The 23,250-nt window shown below is 48.4% G+C and overlaps 1 protein-coding gene across 1 annotated transcript in view; it reads right to left on the reverse strand.

The window, feature by feature from the left end:
* Positions 1 to 23,250, reverse strand: part of LOC131831241 (gamma-2-syntrophin-like) — a 129,568-nt gene that overhangs the window by 65,414 nt on the left and 40,904 nt on the right. Inside the window, 1 exon segment of the mRNA XM_059173401.1 lies at positions 494 to 625. Coding sequence (XP_059029384.1) covers positions 494 to 625 — 132 coding nt within the window.

Raw genomic sequence — 23,250 nt, forward strand, 5'->3', positions numbered from 1 at the left:
ATTCACCGGCCACTTGCTCGCTGGCCTCTCCCCGGCACAGAGGATACACCTTGCATCTCTGAAGCTGAGTAATTAACCAGGCTCATATGCCAGGGAGCATCCTGGACCGTGGATGCTGGTCCAGCCTCTCCCTTTATCGATGGTGACAAGGAGACCCACAGAGCTTAAGCAGTTTTTCTGAGGCTGTTTGCAGCTTGGACAAGAATACGCTCTTGCTGACATCTAACTGCAAACATTTGCAAGTGGATACACGGATCTTCTTCGAATCACTGCTTCCCAAGGACATAACAAGAGTCGTGTCCACACCAGACAGAACGCTTGCCCTCAGCAAACCCGCGGCTGCTCCAATCAGTGCTCCTTCAGGTCCTGACTTAAATGGTGCTCCTCAAGCCACCCAGAGCCGGCCGCAGCCAGGCCCCCGGAGCACTCGTGACTCTGAAGAGCCGGGTCATGAACGGTGCTCAGGGCTTGTGGCCTTCTAGACCATGGTCACACATCTTAATTTTTCCGTGCCAGTCTGCTACCTCGCGATTTGAGCCATAGACAGAGGAACGGACAGGGTGTCTAGCCAGCGCTTCTCGTACTTTGGTTTGTTAGTTATGGGTGAGGAATGTGACAAAGACGCCTATGCAAAACAAAGGAGAGCCAATGGTCAAGGGGCAGTGAGTCGGCATGGGGTGTGGCGTGGGGCCAACCCCTGCCTGTCCAGCTCACACTCAGTACAACCCAGAGGATAAAACCGCAAGTGACAAGGTCTTCAAAGGTTTAGAAAGAAACAGATGCATGTCCATGAGAGTCTGAACTGTTTCTTTGTTGAACCAAACGTGGCACAAAGGAGAGGAAGGTCGAAGGGGAAGCGATGGGGAGAAACTGAAGCTGGAAGGTGCTAAGTTGAGGAGGCCGGACGGCCCGTCCCGCTTCCAGTGTCACAGCAGAGTGACTCTGGGTCCAAGACACAGTAACGGCTAGTACTGGGCACATTCACATGTCCAGGTCACAAGGCCACCCTGTCTGGTGGGCAGGGCACAGAGTGAGGCCGGGGGGCACAGGGGGTACGGGGAGTGGCTCCTGCCTGTGCGGTGCCTGCAGACGACACAGGTGTGTGGAAAGCACAGAGCCCAGGCCAGCAGGGTCATGACCCCACCTGGCGGGTGTCCACCAGCAGCACAGTCAGAAGAGGGCTCCAGGCAACATGGCCCCCCAAGCTCCTGTCTGGGTTCTGGGGGGGGGGGGGGCGACAGCTGCCTCAGTATTCACTCTGGAGCCCACAGCAGGGACAACGAAAGCAGCCATGCACAAGGGTGAGTGCTCCAGGCCAGCTTGCACCTGACTCAGTGCCACTGGCTCTGCCTGCAAACCCTCCCGAAGACCCTGCGGTGCAGCCTCACAGGCCACAGACACCAGGTCTCCACGAGACTCCCTTCATGGATAAGTGGGTTTTCTGGGGTATCCCGATGCCCTCTCCTCGACCAGGGCAGGGGGCCCAGCAGAGGGGAAGGGGCGTGCCGGGAGTGTCCCCCCATGGCACCTGGGCCTCGCTCCCACTCCGGGATGTCCGGCTACCTGCCCTCAGTGGTGCTGAGCCCTGAGGTCAGAGAGACACTGAGACAAACAGAGTGAAGGTCTGGCCATGCAGGAGAGCCTGCACTGGCTCTGCTCAGCAGACAACAGGCATGGTGAGCCCGGGTGAGCCTTCTGGGGCCTCTGAACCCCGCAGGAAGCTGCAGGGCCAGTGCAAGCCTCACACCTGGGAGCAAATCCCCACCTGACGGACACTCCTCCTGCGGAACGCAGAATTGCTCAGTTCTCCATTCTGCCCCAATTAATATGGCTTAGTGGCTTGCAGAGGCAATAAGGCCTGTGCCCACCCTCTCACCCGAGTGCCGTGGGTGCACCTGTCAGGACTCCATGACCGGCACAGGTAATTCAGGAGTCCCATGCCTGCAGCCACCCACTGCGGGCCACGCCGACTCCACGCTTAATCCCCACCAGTCTGTGACTTTGTGTTTAAATAATATTTAAATAATATTTTCAGCAATAAAGGCCTTTCTAATTCAGTCTGATAATTTATATGTTTTAATTGGAATGTTTGTTTCATTTATATTTAATGTGATTCTCATGTCCCTGGGTTTAATTACTTATTGCTAATTTGTTATTTTTTCTTCTTGGATTTTTTTCTACTTTGTTGAACATATTCTCCTTTTTAGGGGTTCATTTTTTTTTCATTATTCTTTTTTATCTCCACCTCTCCTCATTGGTGATAGGGATTGCAATACACATTTGAATATATCGGTGTTTACTCTGAGTCAATATATCATATCACTTCAAATCTCACTAAAGAGGTAAAGGGTCTATACTCGAGGAAATATAGAACACTCATGAAAGAAACTGAAGAAGACACAAAAAGATGGAAGACCATTCCATGCTCATGGATCGAAAGAATAAACATCATCAAAATGTCTATACTGCCTGAGCAATCTATACTTTCAATGCCATCCCGATCCAAATTCCACCAGCATTTTTCAAAGTGCTGGAACAAAGAATCGTAAAATCAGTATGGAACCAGAAAAGACTCTGAATCACCAAGGAAATGTTGAAAAAGGAAAAACAAAGCTGGGGGGGATCATGTCAGCTGATTTCAAGCTTTACTACAAAGCTGTGATCACCAAGACAACATGGTACTGGCAAGGAAACACAGACACATGAAACATAGACCAATGGATGGAACAGAGAGCCCAGATACAGATCCTCAACTCTATGGTCAACTAATCTCTGACAAAGCAGGAAAGAATGTCCAATGGAAAAGAGAAAGTCTCTTCAATAAATGGTTCTGGGAAAATTGGACAGCTATGTATAGAAGAATGAAACCCGACCATTCTCTTATACCATACACAAAGATAAACTCAAAATGGATAAAAGACCTCCATGTGAGGCAGTAATCTATCAAAATCATAGAGGAGTCTAGGAGGAGTCAAGATGGCGGAGAAGTAGCAGGCCGAGACTACTTCAGCTAGCCGGAGATCAGCTAGAGAGCTTATCTAAAGATTGAAAACACCTGAAATTCCATCGGCAGATCGAAGAGAAGAAGAACAGCAATTCTGGAAACAGAAAAACAACCACTTTCTGAAAGGTAGGACCAGCGGAGAAGTGAATCCAAAGCGACGGGAAGATAGACCCCGGGGGGAGGGGCCGGCTCCCGGCAAGCGGCGGAGCAACCACGCACAAAATCAGGACTTTTAAAAGTCTGTTCCGCTGAGGGACATCGCTCCAGAGGCTACCCGAGGCAAAGTCCACACGGGGTCAGCGGGGCCTCAGGTCCCGCAGGGTCACAGAAGGATCGGGGTGTCTGAGTGTCGCAGAGCTTGCGGGTATTGGAACAGGAAAGCCGGCTGCAGAGACAGAGCCGACAGTAAGCTCGCAGCTAAGGGTGACCTTGAACCGGTCGCAGGCTCGGTGAGCTCAGAGCGCGGCCGGAGGTCAGGCAGACGGGAGTAACTGGGCGCGGTTCTCTGAGCGCGCACTGAGGAGTGTGGCCCTGGGCTCTCGGCTCCTCCGGGCCAGAGACCAGGAGGCCGCCATTTGTATTCCAGTCTTCCGGAACTCTACGGAAAGCACTCAGGGAAAAAAAGCTCCTGAAAGCAAACCCAAGCGGATTACTCACCCCGGCCCCGGGTAAGGGCGGTGCAATTCCGCCTGGAGCAAAGACACTTGAGAATCACTACAACAGGCCCCTCCCCCAGAAGATCAACAAGAAATCCAGCCAAGACCAAGTTCACCTACCAAGGAGTGCGGTTTCAATACCAAGGAGAGCAGCAGAATTCCAGAGGAGGAGAAAGCCAAGCACGGAACTCATGGCTTTTTTCCTGTGATTTTTTTTCGTCTTGCAGTTAATTTAATTTTTTCTTTTTCATTTTTTTTTTCTCGCCTTCGGGTAAAATTTTTTTTTAACTGTTACCTTTTTCTTTTTTAACGATTTTTTACTAGTTTATCTAATATATTTATATATATATATATTTTTTACATTTTTCTTAGGTATTTTCTTTTTTAAAAAATTCTTTTCTTTTCTTTTCTTTTTTTTTTTTTCTTTTTTCTTTCTTCCTTTTTGAACCTCTTTTTATCCCCTTTCTCCCCACTCACGATTTTGGATCTCTTCTAATTTGGTTAAAGCATATTTTCCTGGGGTTGTTGCCACCCTTTTAGTATTTTACTTGCCCCTTCATTTACTCTTATCTGGACAAAATGACAAGACGTAAAAATTCAACACAAAAAAAAGAACAAGAGGCAGTAGCGAAGGCTAGGGACCTAATCAATACAGACATCGGTAATATGTCAGATCTAGAGTTCAGAATGACAATTCTCAAGGTTCTAGCCGGGCTCGAAAAAGGCATGGAAGATATTAGAGAAACCCTCTCGAGAGATATAAAAGCCCTTTCTGGAGAAATAAAAGAACTAAAATCTAACCAAGTTGAAATCAAAAAAGCTATTAATGAGGTGCAATCAAAAATGGAGGCTCTCACTGCTAGGATAAATGAGGCAGAAGAAAGAATTAGTGATATAGAAGACCAAATGACAGAGAATAAAGAAGCTGAGCAAAAGAGGGACAAACAGCTACTGGACCAAGAGGGGAGAATTGGAGAGATAAGTGATACCATAAGACGAAACAACATTAGAATAATTGGGATTCCAGAAGAAGAAGAAAGAGAGAGGGGAGCAGAAGGTATACTAGAGAGAATTATTGGGGAGAATTTCCCCAATATGGCAAAGGGAACGAGCATCAAAATTCAGGAGGTTCAGAGAAAGCCCCTCAAAATCAATAAGAATAGGCCCACACCCCGTCACCTAATAGTAAAATTTACAAGTCTCAGTGACAAAGAGAAAATCCTGAAAGCAGCCCGGGAAAAGAAGTCTGTAACATACAATGGTAAAAATATTAGATTGGCAGCTGACTTATCCACAGAGACCTGGCAGGCCAGAAAGAGCTGGCATGATATTTTCAGAGCACTAAATGAGAAAAACATGCAGCCCAGAATACTATATCCAGCTAGGCTATCATTGAAAATAGAAGGAGAGATTAAAAGCTTTCAGGACAAACAAAAACTGAAAGAATTTGCAAACACCAAACCAGCTCTACAGGAAATCTTGAAAGGGGTCCTCTAAGCAAAGAGAGAGCCTACAAGTGGTAGATCAGAAAGGAACAGAGACCATATACAGTAACAGTCACCTTACAGGCAAAACAATGGCACTAAATTCATATCTCTCAATAGTTACCTTGAATGTTAATGGGCTAAATGCCCCTGTCAAAAGACACAGGGTATCAGAATGGATAAAAAAACAAAACCCATCTATATGTTGCCTCCAAGAAACTCATTTTAAGCCCGAAGACACCTCCAGATTTAAAGTGAGGGGGTGGAAAAGAATTTACCATGCTAATGGACATCAGAAGAAAGCAGGAGTGGCAATCCTTATATCAGATCAATTAGATTTTAAGCCAAAGACTATAATAAGGGATGAGGAAGGACACTATATCATACTCAAAGGGTCTGTCCAACAAGAAGATTTAACAATTTTAAATATCTATGCCCCCAACGTGGGAGCAGCCAACTATATAAACCAATTAATAACAAAATCAAAGAAACACATCAACAATAATACAATAATAGTAGGGGACTTTAACACTCCCCTCACTGAAATGGACAGATCATCCAAGCAAAAGATCAGCAAGGAAATAAAGGCCTTAAACGACACACTGGACCAGATGGACATCACAAATATATTCAGAACATTTCATCCCAAAGCAACAGAATACACATTCTTCTCTAGTGCACATGGAACATTCTCCAGAATAGATCACATCCTCGGTCCTAAATCAGGACTCAACTGGTATCAAAAGATTGGGATCATTCCCTGCATATTTTCAGACCACAATGCTCTAAAGCTAGAACTCAACCACAAAAGGAAGTTTGAAAAGAACCAAAATACATGGAGACTAAACAGCATCCTTCTAAAGAATGAATGGGTCAACCGGGAAATTAAAGAAGAATTGAAAAAAATCATGGAAACAAATGATAATGAAAATACAACGGTTCAAAATCTGTGGGACACAACAAAGGCAGTCCTGAGAGGAAAATATATAGCGGTACAAGCCTTTCTCAAGAAACAAGAAAGGTCTCAGGTACACAATCTAACCCTACACCTAAAGGAGCTGGAGAAAGAACAAGAAAGAACCCCTAAGCCTAGCAGGAGAAGAGAAATCATAAAAATCAGAGCAGAAATCAATGAAATAGAAACCAAAAAAACAATAGAACAAATCAACAAAACTAGGAGCTGGTTCTTTGAAAGAATTAATAAAATTGATAAACCCCTGGCCCGACTTATCAAAAAGAAAAGAGAAAGGACCCAAATAAATAAAATCATGAATGAAAGAGGAGAGAACACAACTAACACCAAAGAAATACAAACTATTATAAGAACATACTATGAGCAACTCTACGGCAATAAATTTGACAATCTGGAAGAAATGGATGCATTCCTAGAAACATATAAACTACCACAACTGAACGAGGAAGAAATAGAAAGCCTGAACAGACCCATAACCAGTAAGGAGATTGAAACAGTCATTAAAAATCTCCAAACAAACAAAAGCCCAGGGCCAGATGGCTTCCCGGGGGAATTCTACCAAACATTTAAAGAAGAACTAATTCCTATTCTCCTAAAACTGTTCCAAAAAATAGAAATGGAAGGAAAACTTCCAAACTCATTTTATGAGGCCAGCATCACCTTGATCCCAAAACCAGACAAGGATCCCACCAAAAAAGAGAGCTATAGACCAATATCCTTGATGAACACAGATGCGAAAATACTCAACAAAATACTAGCCAATAGGATTCAACAGTACATTAAAAGGATTATTCACCACGACTAAGTGGGATTTATTCCAGGGCTGCAAGGTTGGTTCAACATCTGCAAATCAGTCAATGTGATACAACACATCAATAAAAGAAAGAACAAGAACCATAGGATACTCTCAATAGATGCTGAAAAAGCATTTGACAAAGTACAGCATCCCTTCCTGATCAAAACTCTTCAAAGTGTAGGGATACAGGGCACATACCTCAATATCATCAAAGCCATCTATGAAAAACCCACCGCAAATATCATTCTTAATGCAGAAAAACTGAAAGCTTTTCCGCTAAGGTCAGGAACACGGCAGGGATGTCCATTATCACCACTGCTATTCAACATCGTACTAGAGGTCCTAGCCTCAGCAATCAGACAACAAAAGGAAATTAAAGGCATCCAAATCGACAAAGAAGAAGTCAAATGATCACTCTTCGCAGATGATATGATACTATATGTGGAAAACCCAAAAGACTCCACTCCAAAACTGCTAGAACTCATACAGGAAATCAGTAAAGTTTCAGGATATAAAATCAATGCACAGAAATCAGTTGCATTTCTCTACACAAACAGCAGGACAGAAGAAAGAGAAATGAAGGAGTCAATCCCATTTACAATTGCATCCAAAACCATAAGATACCTAGGAATAAACCTAACCAAAGAGACACAGAATCTATACTCAGAAAACTATAAAATACTCATGAAAGAAATTGAGGAAGACACAAAGAAATGGAAAAATGTTCCATGCTCCTGGATTGGAAGAATAAATATTGTGAAAATGTCTATGCTACCTAAAGCAATCTACACATTTAATGCAATTCCTATCAAAGTACCATCCATCTTTTTCAAAGAAATGGAACAAATAATGCTAAAATTTATATGGAACCAGAAAAGACCTCGAATAGCCAAAGGGATATTGAAAAAGAAAGCCAACGTTGGTGGCATCACAATTCCGGACTTCAAGCTCTATTACAAAGCTGTCATCATCAAGACAGCATGGTACTGGCACAAAAACAGACACATAGATCAATGGAACAGAATAGAGAGCCCAGAAATAGACCCTCAACTCTATAGTCAACTAATCTTCAACAAAGCAGGAAAGAATGTCCAATGGAAAAAAGACAGCCTCTTCAATAAATGGTGCTGGGAAAATTGGACAGCCACATGCAGAAAAATCAAGTTGGACCATTTCCTTACACCACACACAAAAATAGACTCAAAATGGATGAAGGACCTCAATGTGTGAAAGGAATCCATCAAAATCCTTGAGGAGAACACAGGTAGCAACCTCTTCGACCTCAGCCGCAGCAACATCTTCCTAGGAACAATGCCAAAGGCAAGGGAAGCAAGGGCAAAAATGAACTATTGGGATTTCATCAAGATCAAAAGCTATTGCACAGCAAAGGAAACAGTTAACAAAATCAAAAGACAACTGACAGAATGGGAGAAGATATTTTCAAACGACATATCAGATAAAGGACTAGTGTCCAGAATCTATAAAGAACTTAGCAAACTCAACACCCAAAGAACAAATAATCCAATCAAGAAATGGGCAGAGGACATGAAAAGACATTTCTGCAAAGAAGACATCCAGATGGCCAACAGACACATGAAAAAGTGCTCCTTATCACTCGGCATCAGGGAAATACAAATCAAAACCACAATGAGATATCACCTCACACCAGTCAGAATGGCTAAAATCAACAAGTCAGGAAATGACAGATGCTGGCGAGGATGCAGAGAAAGGGGAAACCTCCTACACTGTTGGTGGGAATGCAAGCTTGTGCAGCCACTCTGGAAAACAGCATGGAGGTTCCTCAAAATGTTGAAAATAGAACTGCCCTATGACCCAGCAATTGCACTATTGGGTATTTACCCTAAAGATACAAACGTAGTGATCCAGAGGGGCACGTGCACCCGAATGTTTATAGCAGCAATGTCCACAATAGCCAAACTATGGAAAGAACCTAGATGTCCATCAACAGATGAATGGATCAAGAAGAAGTGGTATATATACACAATGGAATACTATGCAACCATCAAAAGAAATGAAATCTTGCCATTTGCGACAACATGGATGGAACTAGAGCGTATCATGCTTAGCGAAATAAGTCAAGCGGAGAAAGACAACTATCATATGATCTCCCTGATATGAGGAAGTGGTGATGCAACATGGGGGCTTAAGTGGGTACGAGAAGAATAAATGAAAGAAGATGGGATTGGGGGGGAGACAAACCATAAGTGACTCTTAATCTCACAAAACAAACTGAGGGTTGCTGGGGGGAGGGGGTTTGGGAGAAGGGGGTGGTATTATGGACATTGGGGAGGGTATGTGTTTTGGTGAGTGCTGTGAAGTGTGTAAACCTGGTGATTCACAGACCTGTACCCCTGGGGATAAAAATATATGTTTATAAAAAATAAAAAATTATATTAAAAAAAAATCATAGAGGAGAACACAAGCAGCAACCTCTTCAACATCAGCCACAGCAACTTTTCTCAAAACACGTCTCCAAAGACAAGGGAAACTAAAGCGAAACTGAACTTTTGGGACTTCTTCAAAACCACAAGCTTCTGCACAGCAAAGGAAACAGTCAACAAAACAAAGAGGCAACCCATGGAATGTGAGAAGATATTTGTAGATGATGGTACAGGCAAAGGGCTGATATCCAGGATCTATAAAAAACTTTCTAAACTCAACACCCAAAAAACAAATAATCCAGTCAAACAATGGGCTGAAGACATGAACAGACACTTCTCCAAAGAAGACATACAAATGGCTAACAGACATATGAAAAAATGGTCATCATCACTAGCCATCAGGGAGTTTGAAATCAAAATCACACTGAGACACCACCTTACACCAGTTAGAATGGCCAAAATTAGCAAGACAAGAAACAAGTGTTGGAGAGGATGTGGAGAAAGGAAAATCCTCTTACACTGTTGGAGAGAATGCAAGTTGGTGCAGGCACTCTGGAAATCAGTGTGGAGATTCCTTAAGAAATTAAAAATAGAGCTTCCCTATGACCGTGCAATTGCACTGCACTACTGGGTATTTACCCCAAAGATACAGATGTAGTGAAAAGAAGGGCCTTATGCATCCCAGTATTCATAGCAGTGATGGCCACAACAGCCAAACTGTGGAAAGAACCAAGATGGCCTTCAACAGACGAATGGATAAGGAAAATGTGGTCCATATACACTATGGAGTATTACACCTCCATCAGAAAGGATGAATACCCAGCTTTTGTGTCAGCATGGATGGGACTGAAGGAGATTATGATGAGTGAAATGAATCAAGCAGAGAAAGTCAATTATCATATGGTTTTGCTTATTTGTGGAGCACAAGGAATAACACGTAGGACATTAGGAGAAGGAGGGAAAATTAAAGGGGAATCAGAGGGGAAGACAAACCATGAGAAACTCAGGACTCCAGGAATCAAACTGAGGGTTTCAGAGGGGTGGGAGGGTGGGAGGTTGGGTGAGCCTGGTGGTGGGTATTAAGGAGGGCACATACTGCATGGAGCACTGGGTGTGACACACGAACAATGAATCTTGGAACACTACATCAATAACTAATGATGTACTGTATGGTGACTAACTTAACACAATAAAACAAAACAAAGAACAAAAAAACACCAAAATCTTATATCTGATACGTCCCCCTTCCCAAAGCTCAGTTCACAAGTGTAAGAATTCAAACAGATCAGCTCAGAGTGCCTGTTCCTTACACTGTATTATTATACTTTTTAAAGATAGGTAGGTAAATTTTATTTACTTTACTTTTAGAGCGAGAACATACACATGAGCAGAGGGAGCAGCAAACGGAGAGGGAGAGAGAGACCCTCGAGCAGAGCTGAGCACAGAGCCGAATGCAGGACTCGATCATGGCTGGATATCACGACCTGAGCAGAAATTGAGACCACTCTTGTCTGCTGAGTGGGGCTCTACTTGATGCATCTCTTACTTCCACACACACCATCACCTCCATGTTGATTTGCTATATTCTATCACTTAACTTGAAAGGAAACTCAGAGAAGAATAAAAGTAGGTATTTTATAAACACACGCACATACTCACTACTTACGGAGCCCCTTACTCCTTCCTGTGTGTGCATCTCCATCTGCCACCCTGTTCTTTCCTCTGGAAGGTCATCTCTTAGGATTTCTTTTAGTGCAGCTCTGCTGGTGACATTTTCTTAGCTTAGGTTCACGTTAAAATGTCTGTATCCTGTCATTTTTAAAGAATATTTTCCTCTGCATGTAAAATTCTTAATAAACAGTCATTTACATCATTATTCCTGGGTAAGAAATGTCTTTTTAAAATCTGGCTGATGCCTCAATGTCCTTCTCTTCTTTGGCTTTCCATGGTTGGGTGGGAATTTGCCTGTAGATAGTTTTCTTCGTATGCATCCTGCTTGTATTCCTTTCCATTCTCCTTCTGGGACTCGTCCCCTTGATGTGTCCCAAATGTCACCAGTGCTCCTCTGTCAGTCTTTTTCCCTGTGTTCTTGAAACTGACAACATTTCAGTTCATCCCCCAGTATCCTGACCAGTTCTACTGCCATCATCCTTATGCGGGAAGCCAAACTAGTGGTGTTTAGTTCAGTTATTATGGTTACCATTTATCTTCTGAAGTCTCGGTTTCCTCACTAAGAGTTCCTATCTGTTCAGTCATGAAGACCATGTTTTCTTCTAAGGCCTTCAACATATTTGAAAGTGTTAAGTCCTTTGTCTGCTAAATTCAACATCTTCACATGGGGTCTATTTCTACTGATTACATTTTTTCATTTTTTTTTTTTAACTTTTCTATCACTTCTTGTTTCTTCACATCACTAGTGATTTCCAATTACATACTGCCCACTGTCAATGACACAAGGTCATGGTTACCTCTTTTTCCCGGGGACTTTTGGTCAGCAGGCAGCTCACTTACTCTGGTCACTTTGAACACAGGGGTGGTATTTTTGGAAAACGAAGGTGTTTCTTAAACCCCTGGGACTTTAGGGCATTCCACCTCCAACACTGTCTTGTCTGCAGGTGTTTGCCAAGCTTGGTTTGAGGCTCTGTTTAGGATAGTTTAGGACCTCATTGCTGTAGGTCTGGGAGTTAACAGGTTTCCCACTCTGGCTGTGGCGGAGTTGCAATGCTGTGAGCGCCGCTAGACCTCTAGTATCTGTGTGCTCGTGCCCCTCAGTGCCTTTCCAGAGGGACACCAGATGGCATTTCCTGGTGCACTGGCATCCTGGCATTCAACCAAGGACTTCTGGAAACCCTACATACACCGACTCCCCACTCCCCGCTCCTTCAGGGGACTCTGGTGCCTTCTTGCCCCATAGCTTCAGGCTGATGCAGAGGTCCACATCCTTATCTTTGTCTCCTCAGGACAGCAGGACCACGTGCTATCCTGGAGTCCCACGGTGCCAGGCCGTGCTCGCTGTGCGATGTCCCTTCTCTCAGGGCTCATGGTGTTTGACTGCCAGCCGCCCAGAGCCTGAGAACAGGTGTGCCTTGTTTTTGGTTTTGGTTTGAGTGTGGTGGTTCTTTTGCAGAGGAAATGCTGTGTGGGCTTTGAGCACTCCCTGTTCTACCAGTGCCCGCTGATCCCAGAACCGGTGCCGGATGGGAGATTCACGCCACCAGCTGCTCAGTCTTATTTCTATGTCCACTCCTTATGTAAAGACTTGAAAATTTCACTGTGCACTGAAACACACAGGGAAATTGTACAAGATAAATTCTTAGGTCCCTTTCTTTGAGACTCATGTTTCACAGGCAGGGAGCTAGGACTTCAGGGTCTCCATTAATCTGACCTGCACCTGCTCTGACACACGTTCTGAAACACGGCTTCTCTGTGGCAGGGACACCCTGTACCTCACACACTGTGTCTGTCATGAGAAGGAAGTGTGTTGACACATGTCCACTGTCTGCTGGTGAAGCACCACCCAGGGCAGGACCTAAATGCAACTTTTAAGTTTTAGTTTTTAAAAAATTTTTATTTAAGTTCTCATTAGTTAACACACGGGGCAATACTGGTTTCAGGAGATTCAGTGATCATCACTTACACATGACACTCAGGTTCACCCTAACAAGGGCCCTCCTGTCCCCCATCCAGCCCATCCTGCACCCACTTCTGTCCACCCACCCTTTAGTTTGCTCTCGGTCATTAAGCGTCTTTTGCAGTTTGTTTCCCGTTCTCTTCTCTCTCACCCTCACGGAGTCATCTGCTTTGTTTCTTAAATCCGCCTGGGGGAGGTCATACGGTGTCTGTCTCCCTCTGATCCCACTCAGCATAACACACTCTCGCTGCACAGCAAGACGGCCAAGTGCAAGGTTCCTCCTTCCTGGCGGTGACACTCCATGTGCGCACAAATTGTTCTTACCTGTTCATCAGTCAATGCACACTTCGGTCTAAATGCAATTTTTGAAACAGAAATATTAATGCTGATGTTAAAATCATTTCAAATAAACTAAGATGATTTTTTAAAATTTATTTTTAATTACTTTTCAGTGTTTCAGAATTCATTGTTTATGCACCACACCCAGGGCTCCATGCAATCTGTGCCCTCCAAAATACCCACCACCAGGCTCACCCAACCCCCCACCACGCCCCTCCAAACCCTCAGTTTGATCCTCAGAATCCAATCTCTCACAGTTCATCTCCTCCTCTGACTTCCCCCAACTCCCTTCTCCTCTCCATCTCCCCTTGTCCTCCATGATTTGGATGATATTTTCATACCTGCAGAGAGTGCTATGTCCTTCACGCGGGACTGCAGCCATCTGTGCTCAGCCTGAGGCTCTCTCCAGGGCCCCAGCTTCTCCCACATTTATGTGCACAAAGTTAACAAACAGGTCACCGGAGTGGGCAGCAGGTGTTTGGTGATATTACGGAAGTTCTGCATTCTTGATCTCCCAATGCAACGGAGCACCAGTGACGATGGAGTGCTTTCGCACTGGGGTCACTGAGAAGGTGGCACATGACACCCCAATTATGTGACCACAGATGGGAGGTCCTAACCTCGACCCGTGCCATGTGTGGCTCATTCCCTCGTGGGACTGTCGTGGCTCAGGGCTGCTCTTAGACACGCTCAACCATCACGCTTCAATTTCTTTTTGGTCTTTATCAGCAAAGACTAATGATTATGAACCCTAAGAAAGGCTTAAATTCTAGCAAGCAGCCCACGTTTCACTACCTCATGTTCAGTCACAACCGAGTGTGCTGCCCACAGACAACAGGGCTGTGGGTCACACGTTTGTGTTTCCACCCTGGGAAATCCCGCTGGAGGCTGGGCCCGTTCCCTACGCAATTTCAGGCTGTCACAGACACAGCCGGAATGGTGCAGAACACAGCCCACTCGTATTGCGCACAGTGACCCGGGGCAATGCGTGGCTGGGGTAAGGGGGGTCATGCTGACCTGGCTGATGGGGACCCCTGTCGGGCCCTCACAACCCAGCAGAGATGGAAGGATGGGTCACAGTTACCATTACCGCTGTACTGTCAGCTTGTGTGGAAGAGTGACGCTCCCAGCCTGATGTGGCCACAGCGTGAAGCCGCCGGGGCTGTCAGGTCCATGCACGACCCTGAGAGCAGGTGGGCCGCCTTGTGAGGGCGCAGCCCAGATGTGTCCCAGCACACTGCTTCCTGCCCTCGCCACTACAGCCCTGAGGAGATGGGCTTAACGACACTCCTCGTCATACTCAGAGGTTACGACCCCGTCACAGAACTCGTGTTTTTAGAAGTGAAATCGATTAGAACAAAATGCACGTAATACTTTAATGAACACTTCTCTTTTTTCGTGGAGAACTAAGATGCCCCTCACTGATACTCCTAAAAAAAATGGGGGAAAATGAAATCTAACACAGTCTGAATAGACTGGTTTCCCTACAAGACTTCCCCTGGGCACGACGCAGACGGTCAGGTGCATTTGGGTCTCGGCGCAGGCACCAGTGTGGGGTCTCCAATCTCATCTTTTTGAAGTACACATACGAGGAAACACTTGGTCAGGACCCATGGTTTTGCACCAGAGGCCGAGGAGCTGCCCAGAACTGTTGCCTCTGAGTTCAACAGCACTGCTCTGATGGGGAAGATTTTCTTTAAGGGAAGGATTTTTTAATATTTCTGTGATCAATCGCATTCAGTATTTCCTTTCAGGTAAGGATGTGACATACGTGATGAGGGGTTCTTGTGATGGCAGCATCATGAGCCCTTCCAAACAGTCACGTCCGGGGTCTCGTCCCTTACTTCAACTGTCATCACCCTGATGCAGGGTGGGGGGCTGTGTGCTAGTTCCGGGGAAGGCGCTGGCGATTGTGCTGGGTCTGCACCGTGGTCCTTCCTCCAGCTTCCTCAGTGACTGGCGGGTGGCGATTCTGCTGCAGAAACTGCTGCCCCTGCGAGTATGTCTCCGGCATGGGACCGCCCGGCCCCATGGCCTCCTCCTGGCACCCCCAGCTATGCATGCACGAGCCGGCGGGAGGCATCCATGGCAGGGCCACTGTCCACATGTGTCATGGACCACTGGGCTGGAGCAGAGCAACTCCGGGCACCTGACCTGCTGGCGCCGCCTGAGAAGCAGGACTCCACACCACAACCGACATGTCACACTGGGAAGGTGGGTGCCAAAGCTGCCTCAGGGACCTTCAATCCATCGTGCACCCATCCTGGTGACACCAGGAGGACCGCTAGGGGTCCCCACGAGTCACGGGCCTCACAGACATGCTCGGGGAAGCAGGAGGGCAGACAGGAGCCAGCTCCATGTCACCGAGCTGCTCTGTGCCAGGTCCTGACCTAGCCCCACCTCCCCAGGGCTTGCAGCCACGTACAGCCCAACCCCAAGTCCCCATGAGAGGCCTTCGGGGACACCAGAGCAGCATTCCTGTGCCTTGTGAGGCAGGAGCGAATCCAGCCTGGCGCTTTCCTCCAAGTACTGGGTACAGTTGCAGACTTCAGAACACGTATTTATTGAACGCAATAGCATTTAAGAAGCATCAGAAGTACTTATTGCGCCTTTTACGCAGAAAGAGTCTACAGCTAACATGGGTTACAGGAGGGGACGTGGAACCCACAGAAGATTTGATATTCCCAGAACTTACCATTTACTAAATTAGATAATTCTTGGTCAGCGATTCACAGGAGTTTAAACTTATATACTGTTTCGGAGTCACATGTTTCCTAATTTCCTATCTGTGTGTCCCTCAATTTCCCTGGAACGTCTCAGGTGTCTCGACGTGGCAAGGTCTCAACACTAGGGAAACTGTTTCATGCAGAGGATTTTCCTCCTCCCGAGTCCCTTCCTGTGGTTTGTGCTGCACTTGCCGGGAGCTGCTGCCAGGGCCACGCAGACCCGGTTTCCCCACCGCCTGCAGTGTGGCTGCAGCCGTGAAGACGCAGGCCAAGGAAAAGCACCCCCAGGAAGCACGACCCTCCTCTGTCTTTACTCCTCGTGACACACCACACATTTTAAAAGAAACCGAGGATCCTACTTCCTTACACACGATATACCGTAGTCACGATCCACAATCCACAATAGTCATTTTGTGCATTTAACATAAAAGCAAATCCACTGCATGAGATAAAAAAGCAGAAACATTGAATATAAATTACATTTAATGCAAGAGCAGTGGTGCACCATTTCCACATTGTCATATAAAAGAAGAAGTTTCAGCTGTCGCTCCTACAGAATTATAAAACTGAAAGGGTGTAATATAACTAAGGGTAATGTTAGTAGGGATCTATCACACAGAAGGATTTTGCTGAAACTCCAGGTATGGGTGAGAAGGTCGCAGCTACCATGTCCACGGAAGCCACTGCCACAACAAGGGTGAGGAATGCCGCATCTCATTCTGTGGTCCTCTCCCAGCGGCCATGGGCGCTTCCTCCCAGAGAGGCTGGGCCCACCCAGAGAGGCTGGGCCCCTCTGCTACCCCCTCCCAGAAGTGACTGCTGGTGTCCTCGTGCCGATGGCCTCCCCACCCCCTGGGCCCACCCCTCGTCTCATCAGTCCTGTGACACCAGAGGGTCCCCACAGAGCGGCAAGGGATGCGGTATGTGGTCATGCAGGCTATGGGCAGGACAAGGGGTCTGTGTGTGGTGACAGCATTGTGAGCCTCCCCGTGACAGGTGCTTACTTCTCCTGCAACAGTGCTGACAGCACTGGTCTGGTCGCTCCTGCTCTTTACTAGGTCCCTGGATGTAAAAGAATGGGGGACGCAGACCACAGATGTGGCTGTTGCGTGCTCCATCATCCCACAGATGGCACATGCGATGTTGTCTGAGACGGGTCTGGGGCTTGGAGCTGGGGGGCCCAGGCACAGCCAGGCTTGCAGGGGTTGAAGAGGTCAGGTCGTGCTGGTTCCTGAAGCAGAACAGAGGCCCACACACGCCCAAACTGTGGCTTGGGAGGAAGTACCCTGCACTGAGAAGTGATGATGAGACGCTTCTGAGGTCTGAGTGTAAATCGGTCGTGATTCACATTCAGTGAAACTCCGGACAACACCTGCTAAGCATCCCCCATAGGTTCTCACATCTGTCCACGGTCTCTGTGTGAACATGACAGCCTGCCACGCCCGCATGCATGTGCTGGACAGAACCAGGCAAGAACAATCCCTAATGCAGCACTGAGGGGCGGGTCTGAGGCACTCTGAGCACGCTCCCCGCCCCGCTGGGTCCTGACATCTGCTGCCTGGAGCTTCCTGGGCTCACCCCGTTCTGTCTCTGGACTGACTCAGCCTTCTGAATAAACGCTTACACACACACCTACTGTGCACAACATAAGCAAAGGAGAAACACATGCTGTGTGATCACAATCACGTAAACATGAAAATGTGTATTTTATACAAGTATATCCCTTCAACAAGAAACGCTGTTTAACCCCAACACAGACCCGGCTTCAATGCTGCTACTTATCCTTGCTACTCGTCACTTGGGGCCCTGGATGTACCCTGTGAACCTCAATTCTCTCATCTGCCCACGTTACCCTCAGAACAGCAAATTCCACCGACACCCAGCGCCAGACCAACATTTTGGTCAAGATATTTTTCAGGGAAAAAAAGCAACAGTTACTGGAGAAACACTTGACAAACACCTGGGCAGGGCTCCCTGCTGCTCCGGCTTCCCCTGGTTCAGATCACGAGGAGTGTGCACCAGGACAGGGTGGGGAGCGGGAAGCACAAGCCTGATGACACCCGCTGGCCTCACCTGCCTTCTCCTCAGGGGAACGATGGCAAAAGCACTGGGCGGCTGCAGGGACGGGTCCCCATGGCCTTGGCACTCTGCGCTTTGCTCGCCGCGCCCCTGCCCTGGCCTTTCCCCCTCTTCTTCCGAGGCGACTCCTGAAGCAGCAGGAGAGATGACCCATGGCACCGACCATGCACACATACACACACGTGCATGCACACACACGTACACTCACGCACGCACGCACACTCACATGCGCACACATAGGGAAGTCCTGAGCGCTCGCGCCTCTGCCACCAGGGGTGCACGCCGTCCCAGCAGACCAACGTTCCTGTAGCAGCGGCAAGCGTCCTGCGGTTACAGACTGGACCACGTTCTGCAAGTCAGCTTATCCCTGGGAAACCCAGGAGGTTATGGCGAAGTGTGTGGGAATCTTGCCGACAATCTCCAGGGAGGAAACAGCTCCTAAATGGGCCATCTGCAGGGACGTGAGACCTTCTACTTGCAGAAGGGCGGGTTTCCCCAAAACAAATGCTGCTGGGTATTTCCACAGCACCGAGTCCTAGCTCTAGGGAGGCAGCAAGAGAGGGACCAAGTAACAGGCACCAGACACAGGTGCTAGGCTGCCCAGCAGGGAGCCTGCTCCTGGGGCCCTGAGCAACTCATCCATGCTGAGTCTGGAGGACACTGGTCCATCCTTCCTCCTCCCGGGGACACAGGTGGGTTGCTGTCCTGGCAACTGCTGTGCCTGGTGTGGGTGTGTGGACGTTCTGGGCTGCATGCCTGCAGGCGCTCAGAGAACACAGGCGGTAAGCGGCTTGCATAGGAGGGCTGGGGCACATCTGCCAAGGGCCCCGGGGAGGAGCCTGCCCAGGCATCTGGGAAGAGCTTTCCCGCAGGGCCTCCATGGAAACCATGAAGCTCCTCACAGAGCAAGCATGTGACTGTCCGTGCATCCCACGGCAGGTAGGCCTTGCAGCTGTGGCCACAGGGCTGCCCCTGGTACCCCCTCGACCAGCTATGTGGCCTAATCCAGTCACCTGGGTGTGAGCTAAGACTCGGGTCTGCATCTGATTCTCTCTGGGGTGGAGAAGGGTTATGGGCACCACAGTGGGTACTTGCCTAATTCTTCTTGAATAGACTCAGAATTAAGACAGTTTCTTAACAGCTCTAGCCTCTCCTGCCGCTCCCATCTGCATTTACTTTGAGAACGCCATGTGTCCAGATGATGGGTACTGGGTGCCTCAGGCCGGGACCCTCCCCTGGGTGCCTCAGGCCCGGACCCTCCCCTGGGAGCGCCCTGAGACCAAGAGTGAGCTGACCTCATCTCCGGGAGCGGGGGTGGCAACTCTGGGAGGGGGAAGGGGCGGTTAAAATTCTAGTTCAGAATAAACACACAGAACAGTTGTCACACACATGGCCGCCCAGCAACACCCAGCAGCGCTGGCACATGGACGTGTTCAACGAGGCTGCAGGCATGGTGCGCTCAGAGGCTCCGCCGCCGAGCCAGAGACCACCCCTGAGGGATCCTGGATTACAGAGCGGCTCGGAACCAGCCCCGTCTCGTGCTTGGCCGCTTCAGTCCTAGGAGAATGCAAGCGACCTGAGCCATTCTGAAAAGTCCCCATGAGAAGTGGTCCAGACCCTGAGAGTCCGATAACGTCTCCAACTTATTTCTTTCCGTAAAACGAAGTGCGGCTGGGGTCCCTTTACTCTCCCACCCATGGGTGCATAACCACTCGGCTGTGTGTGACACAGTCCTCCCTTGAGGGTAAGGGATGACCACAGTGCTCGGTCGCGTCCAGAAGGGAAAGCCCAGCAGCTCAAAGCGTACGGTGGGCCAGCTGCTAGACATGAGTGGGACTAGTGTCTCCATCTGGAGAACCAAGGAGGAGGCCTTTAAGGCTTTTTATAGGATTTTGAATCTTGATATCTTTTTTAAAATGACTATATTTTGATTCTCTGGTATTCAGATCCTCTATGACGCGTTTTGAACCACTCAGAGAGCTTGTCTGGAAGGGGACTGGCTGGACCAGTCTGAGAGCACTGACTAGCTCTGAAGCCCTCTCTTCCCCTTCTGCAGTAAGGGCGGGAGGACGGCTGAGGATGCACATTCACAGCCCCGCGCTGGGTCCTGCGCCCATGCCAGCGTGAGCCACATGTCCACCGGGCCCGAGGCCATGAAAGGGAGGTGTGGGGAGACCACGGGGAGCTTCTCCCCAACCCTGTCCACTCCTTTCTCAAGTGCACTCCGTGCATCCCTCGCCCCACACGACTCTCATTTACGAGGAATCGCATTAACGCAATCCTTGATGGTTTTTTAAAAAACAGCCCTCAGCAGACCGTTCAGGACACTGTACAAAGCTGAAAAAAGTAATGAAATAAAGATCTTAAGAAATTCCCCAGCAGCTAACCCAACGAGAAATGAAAGGAAATGTGGAGAAGTAGGGGCTCTGGCAGACAGAATGAGGCGTTCGAGCATACATGGCTTCCAAGTCCCAGGGTTGGGGCTGGAGTAAGGCCCGCGGGGAGCCAAGGGCCCCGATGGAGGCCAAGGACGTGGATTCAGGAAACACGGGGTGTCAGAGACAAGGAGGAGGCTGTCTCCGGTCACCATGCAGGAAGCTGCCTGAGCACACGGCCCCAGACCCACAGCCACACCGAAAGAAAACGTCCTGGTGTTATCACTAGACACCACAGAAAGTGGAAACAGGATTAAGTTTAGAAAAAATAACCAGTTTTAAAATAACCTGAAACAGACTGGCAGCCCACAGGTCTGGGTTTCCATTCAGAGTCCCTGAGAAGGGCCACTGAGTCTGTAAGAGCATCAAATGCGGGACATCCTGCGGACGACAGGAGGCTCCATGAGGCGCGACCCAAACCTCACGCGCCATGGGGCCACACGGGGACACCCTGGGGAACCACCAGGACAGGGTGCGAGGTCCACACGTCCTTCCAAAAGGAGCTGGGGATGGGTACGTTTTTGCGCTGCAAACAGAGGAGATGACGGCAACACTTCAAGGGCAAACTCTAAATTAGTAGAAGTTAAGCAAATACATTTCTAACGTGCAGACGAGAACTTTAGAGGAAAGACACATGAAGAACTTAACCAAAATAGTTTAAAGATCAAGAAGAAAAGAAGGACAGTAAAGGGGACGGATAAGAATCCTGCGTCTGTGATCAGAAACGAGCCAGCATGTCCAGTCATTACCACAGGCTCCCGCAAGGGGCCCAGACCAGAGCGCAGGACACAGGAAAACACGAAAACACAAGTAAAGGGAAAGGAGTAAGGGAACACAAATGAGTCGGAGTTGGTGGTACATGGCTCTGAGGAGGACCAGCGGCAAAATGAATGCTCTTGTGTGGAAAATAATAAAAAAGAAAAAAAAAAAGATTGAGAAATCTTAAAGTGATAGATTCTTTCCGTGACTGTACAACATTCAGATCCCTGCAGATCTGATCCCAAGACGTCCATGGGATCTGGTCAGAGGTTGTAAAGTTCACAAGAAAGACAGGAGGCGCGAGGATGGGAGCAACCGTCGGACAAGGAGGTGGGGAGGTCATGGCCGGCACACGCTGCACTACAAACGCGCGGCGGTTAAGCATGGCACAGACCTGGATGCTGATGGAAAAAGTACGAGTTGTGCTCAGTGGTAAACCCGTGGCCGGGACACGTGGCCAAGGATCCAGGCAGCACCATGGCCCCTGAGGAAACAGGTCTCGATGAGCTGTTACCCAGGAAAACGAATCTGATCCTTACTTCCCACTTTTGTTTTACAAAAGTCTCATCTGGTTTTGAGATGTGACATGGAAAGCAAACAAGAAAACACTTGGAAGAAAGTACAAGCAAGTGTCTTTTATGAGCAAAGGGAAAGGAAAGGGTCCGCAAAGCGGATTCTAGAACCCCAGGAAGATGTGGGTGCATCATCCGCGGAGATTCACTCCTCCCGACAGGACAACCAGCTGTTGCCGCCAGCACGCAGCAGGGTTTGCTCCGAAAGCACCACAGCATCCCTGTGGGTCGGTGTGGCAGACAGACAACCTCGTGCCTGCACACAGGTGGGAGGACAGGTCGCCAAAAGATAGAACCAGACATCAACACGGAGGAGGAGCTGCGGACCTCGTCTGCGCGGGTGGAAACAAAATCCGTCCCAGGCAGAGCGGCCATTGTATACACGCCACGGATCAAAGCCCCTGAGACAGCAGGGTGGGGGCAGTGGCCAGCGGGGCTTCCCAGGCTGCGGGGGCGGGAGTGGGGACATCCCTGCAGGTGCGGGCACAGGAGCCACGTCATGCCGGAAAGCAAACACCAGGGAACTCGCCCTCTGACCACGGCCACCAGATTTCACCCACCACGTGCTGGCCCACAGAACATGCTGAAGGCCCACTGCCTGACGACGGTCGGGAAACCAACCGTGGCTCATGCACAGCAGCAGCAACACAGCACGAGGCCCTTTCGCTGTGACCTCTGCGGATCCTGAAACCAGGACGGTGAGAAAAGCGTAAACCCCGAATGCTGTCCTGGAGCAATACTTCGTAAGGGTTAGGATTAGATGAAATGGCGTCTTTTCAGGGTTGCACACACACACACACACACACACACACACACAATGTGCACACACACACGTGCACGCACGTGCACACACACACACACAAACATATTCGATCAAGGGGATGACATAGATCCAGGATGTTGTTTGCCTCTGGGTTGGGCCAGGAGCCAGTATAGACATGTGACATGCAGACTGAAAAGCCAGTGACAATATTCTGGTTATAGATCTGAGTTGAGTTCGTGGGGTTTTGTGCTGATATTTTGCTGCACGGCTGACCAAGATGCTAACTGCCATCTTTACATATCAAGAGTGACATTAAAGGGTTCAAACCAGAAATGATGCCATTTTCGGAACATTACACCTCGCTCTCGGGCTCCACCGCAGGCCTGGCAGCCGGTGGTGTTAGCCGTGCTCCTAGGTAAGATTTCCAACAGAGCATTCTCAGATGCTTACGTGACTGATCTGTGCCCACAGATGCCGTTGGGGGACAGCTCACATCCGGGAAGAGGTTACAGCAGGCCCACTGGTTGGGGAGCAGGACCAGGCCCCTGTGGGAGGAGGCTCCGTAGCCGGTCCACTGCCCTGCTCCAGCCCCGCGGTGCTTCTGGATGGGGAGGGCATCTGGAGCCTCATG

The sequence above is a fragment of the Mustela lutreola genome, chromosome 5 (assembly GCF_030435805.1).
Source record: "Mustela lutreola isolate mMusLut2 chromosome 5, mMusLut2.pri, whole genome shotgun sequence".
Taxonomy (NCBI): domain Eukaryota; kingdom Metazoa; phylum Chordata; class Mammalia; order Carnivora; family Mustelidae; genus Mustela; species Mustela lutreola.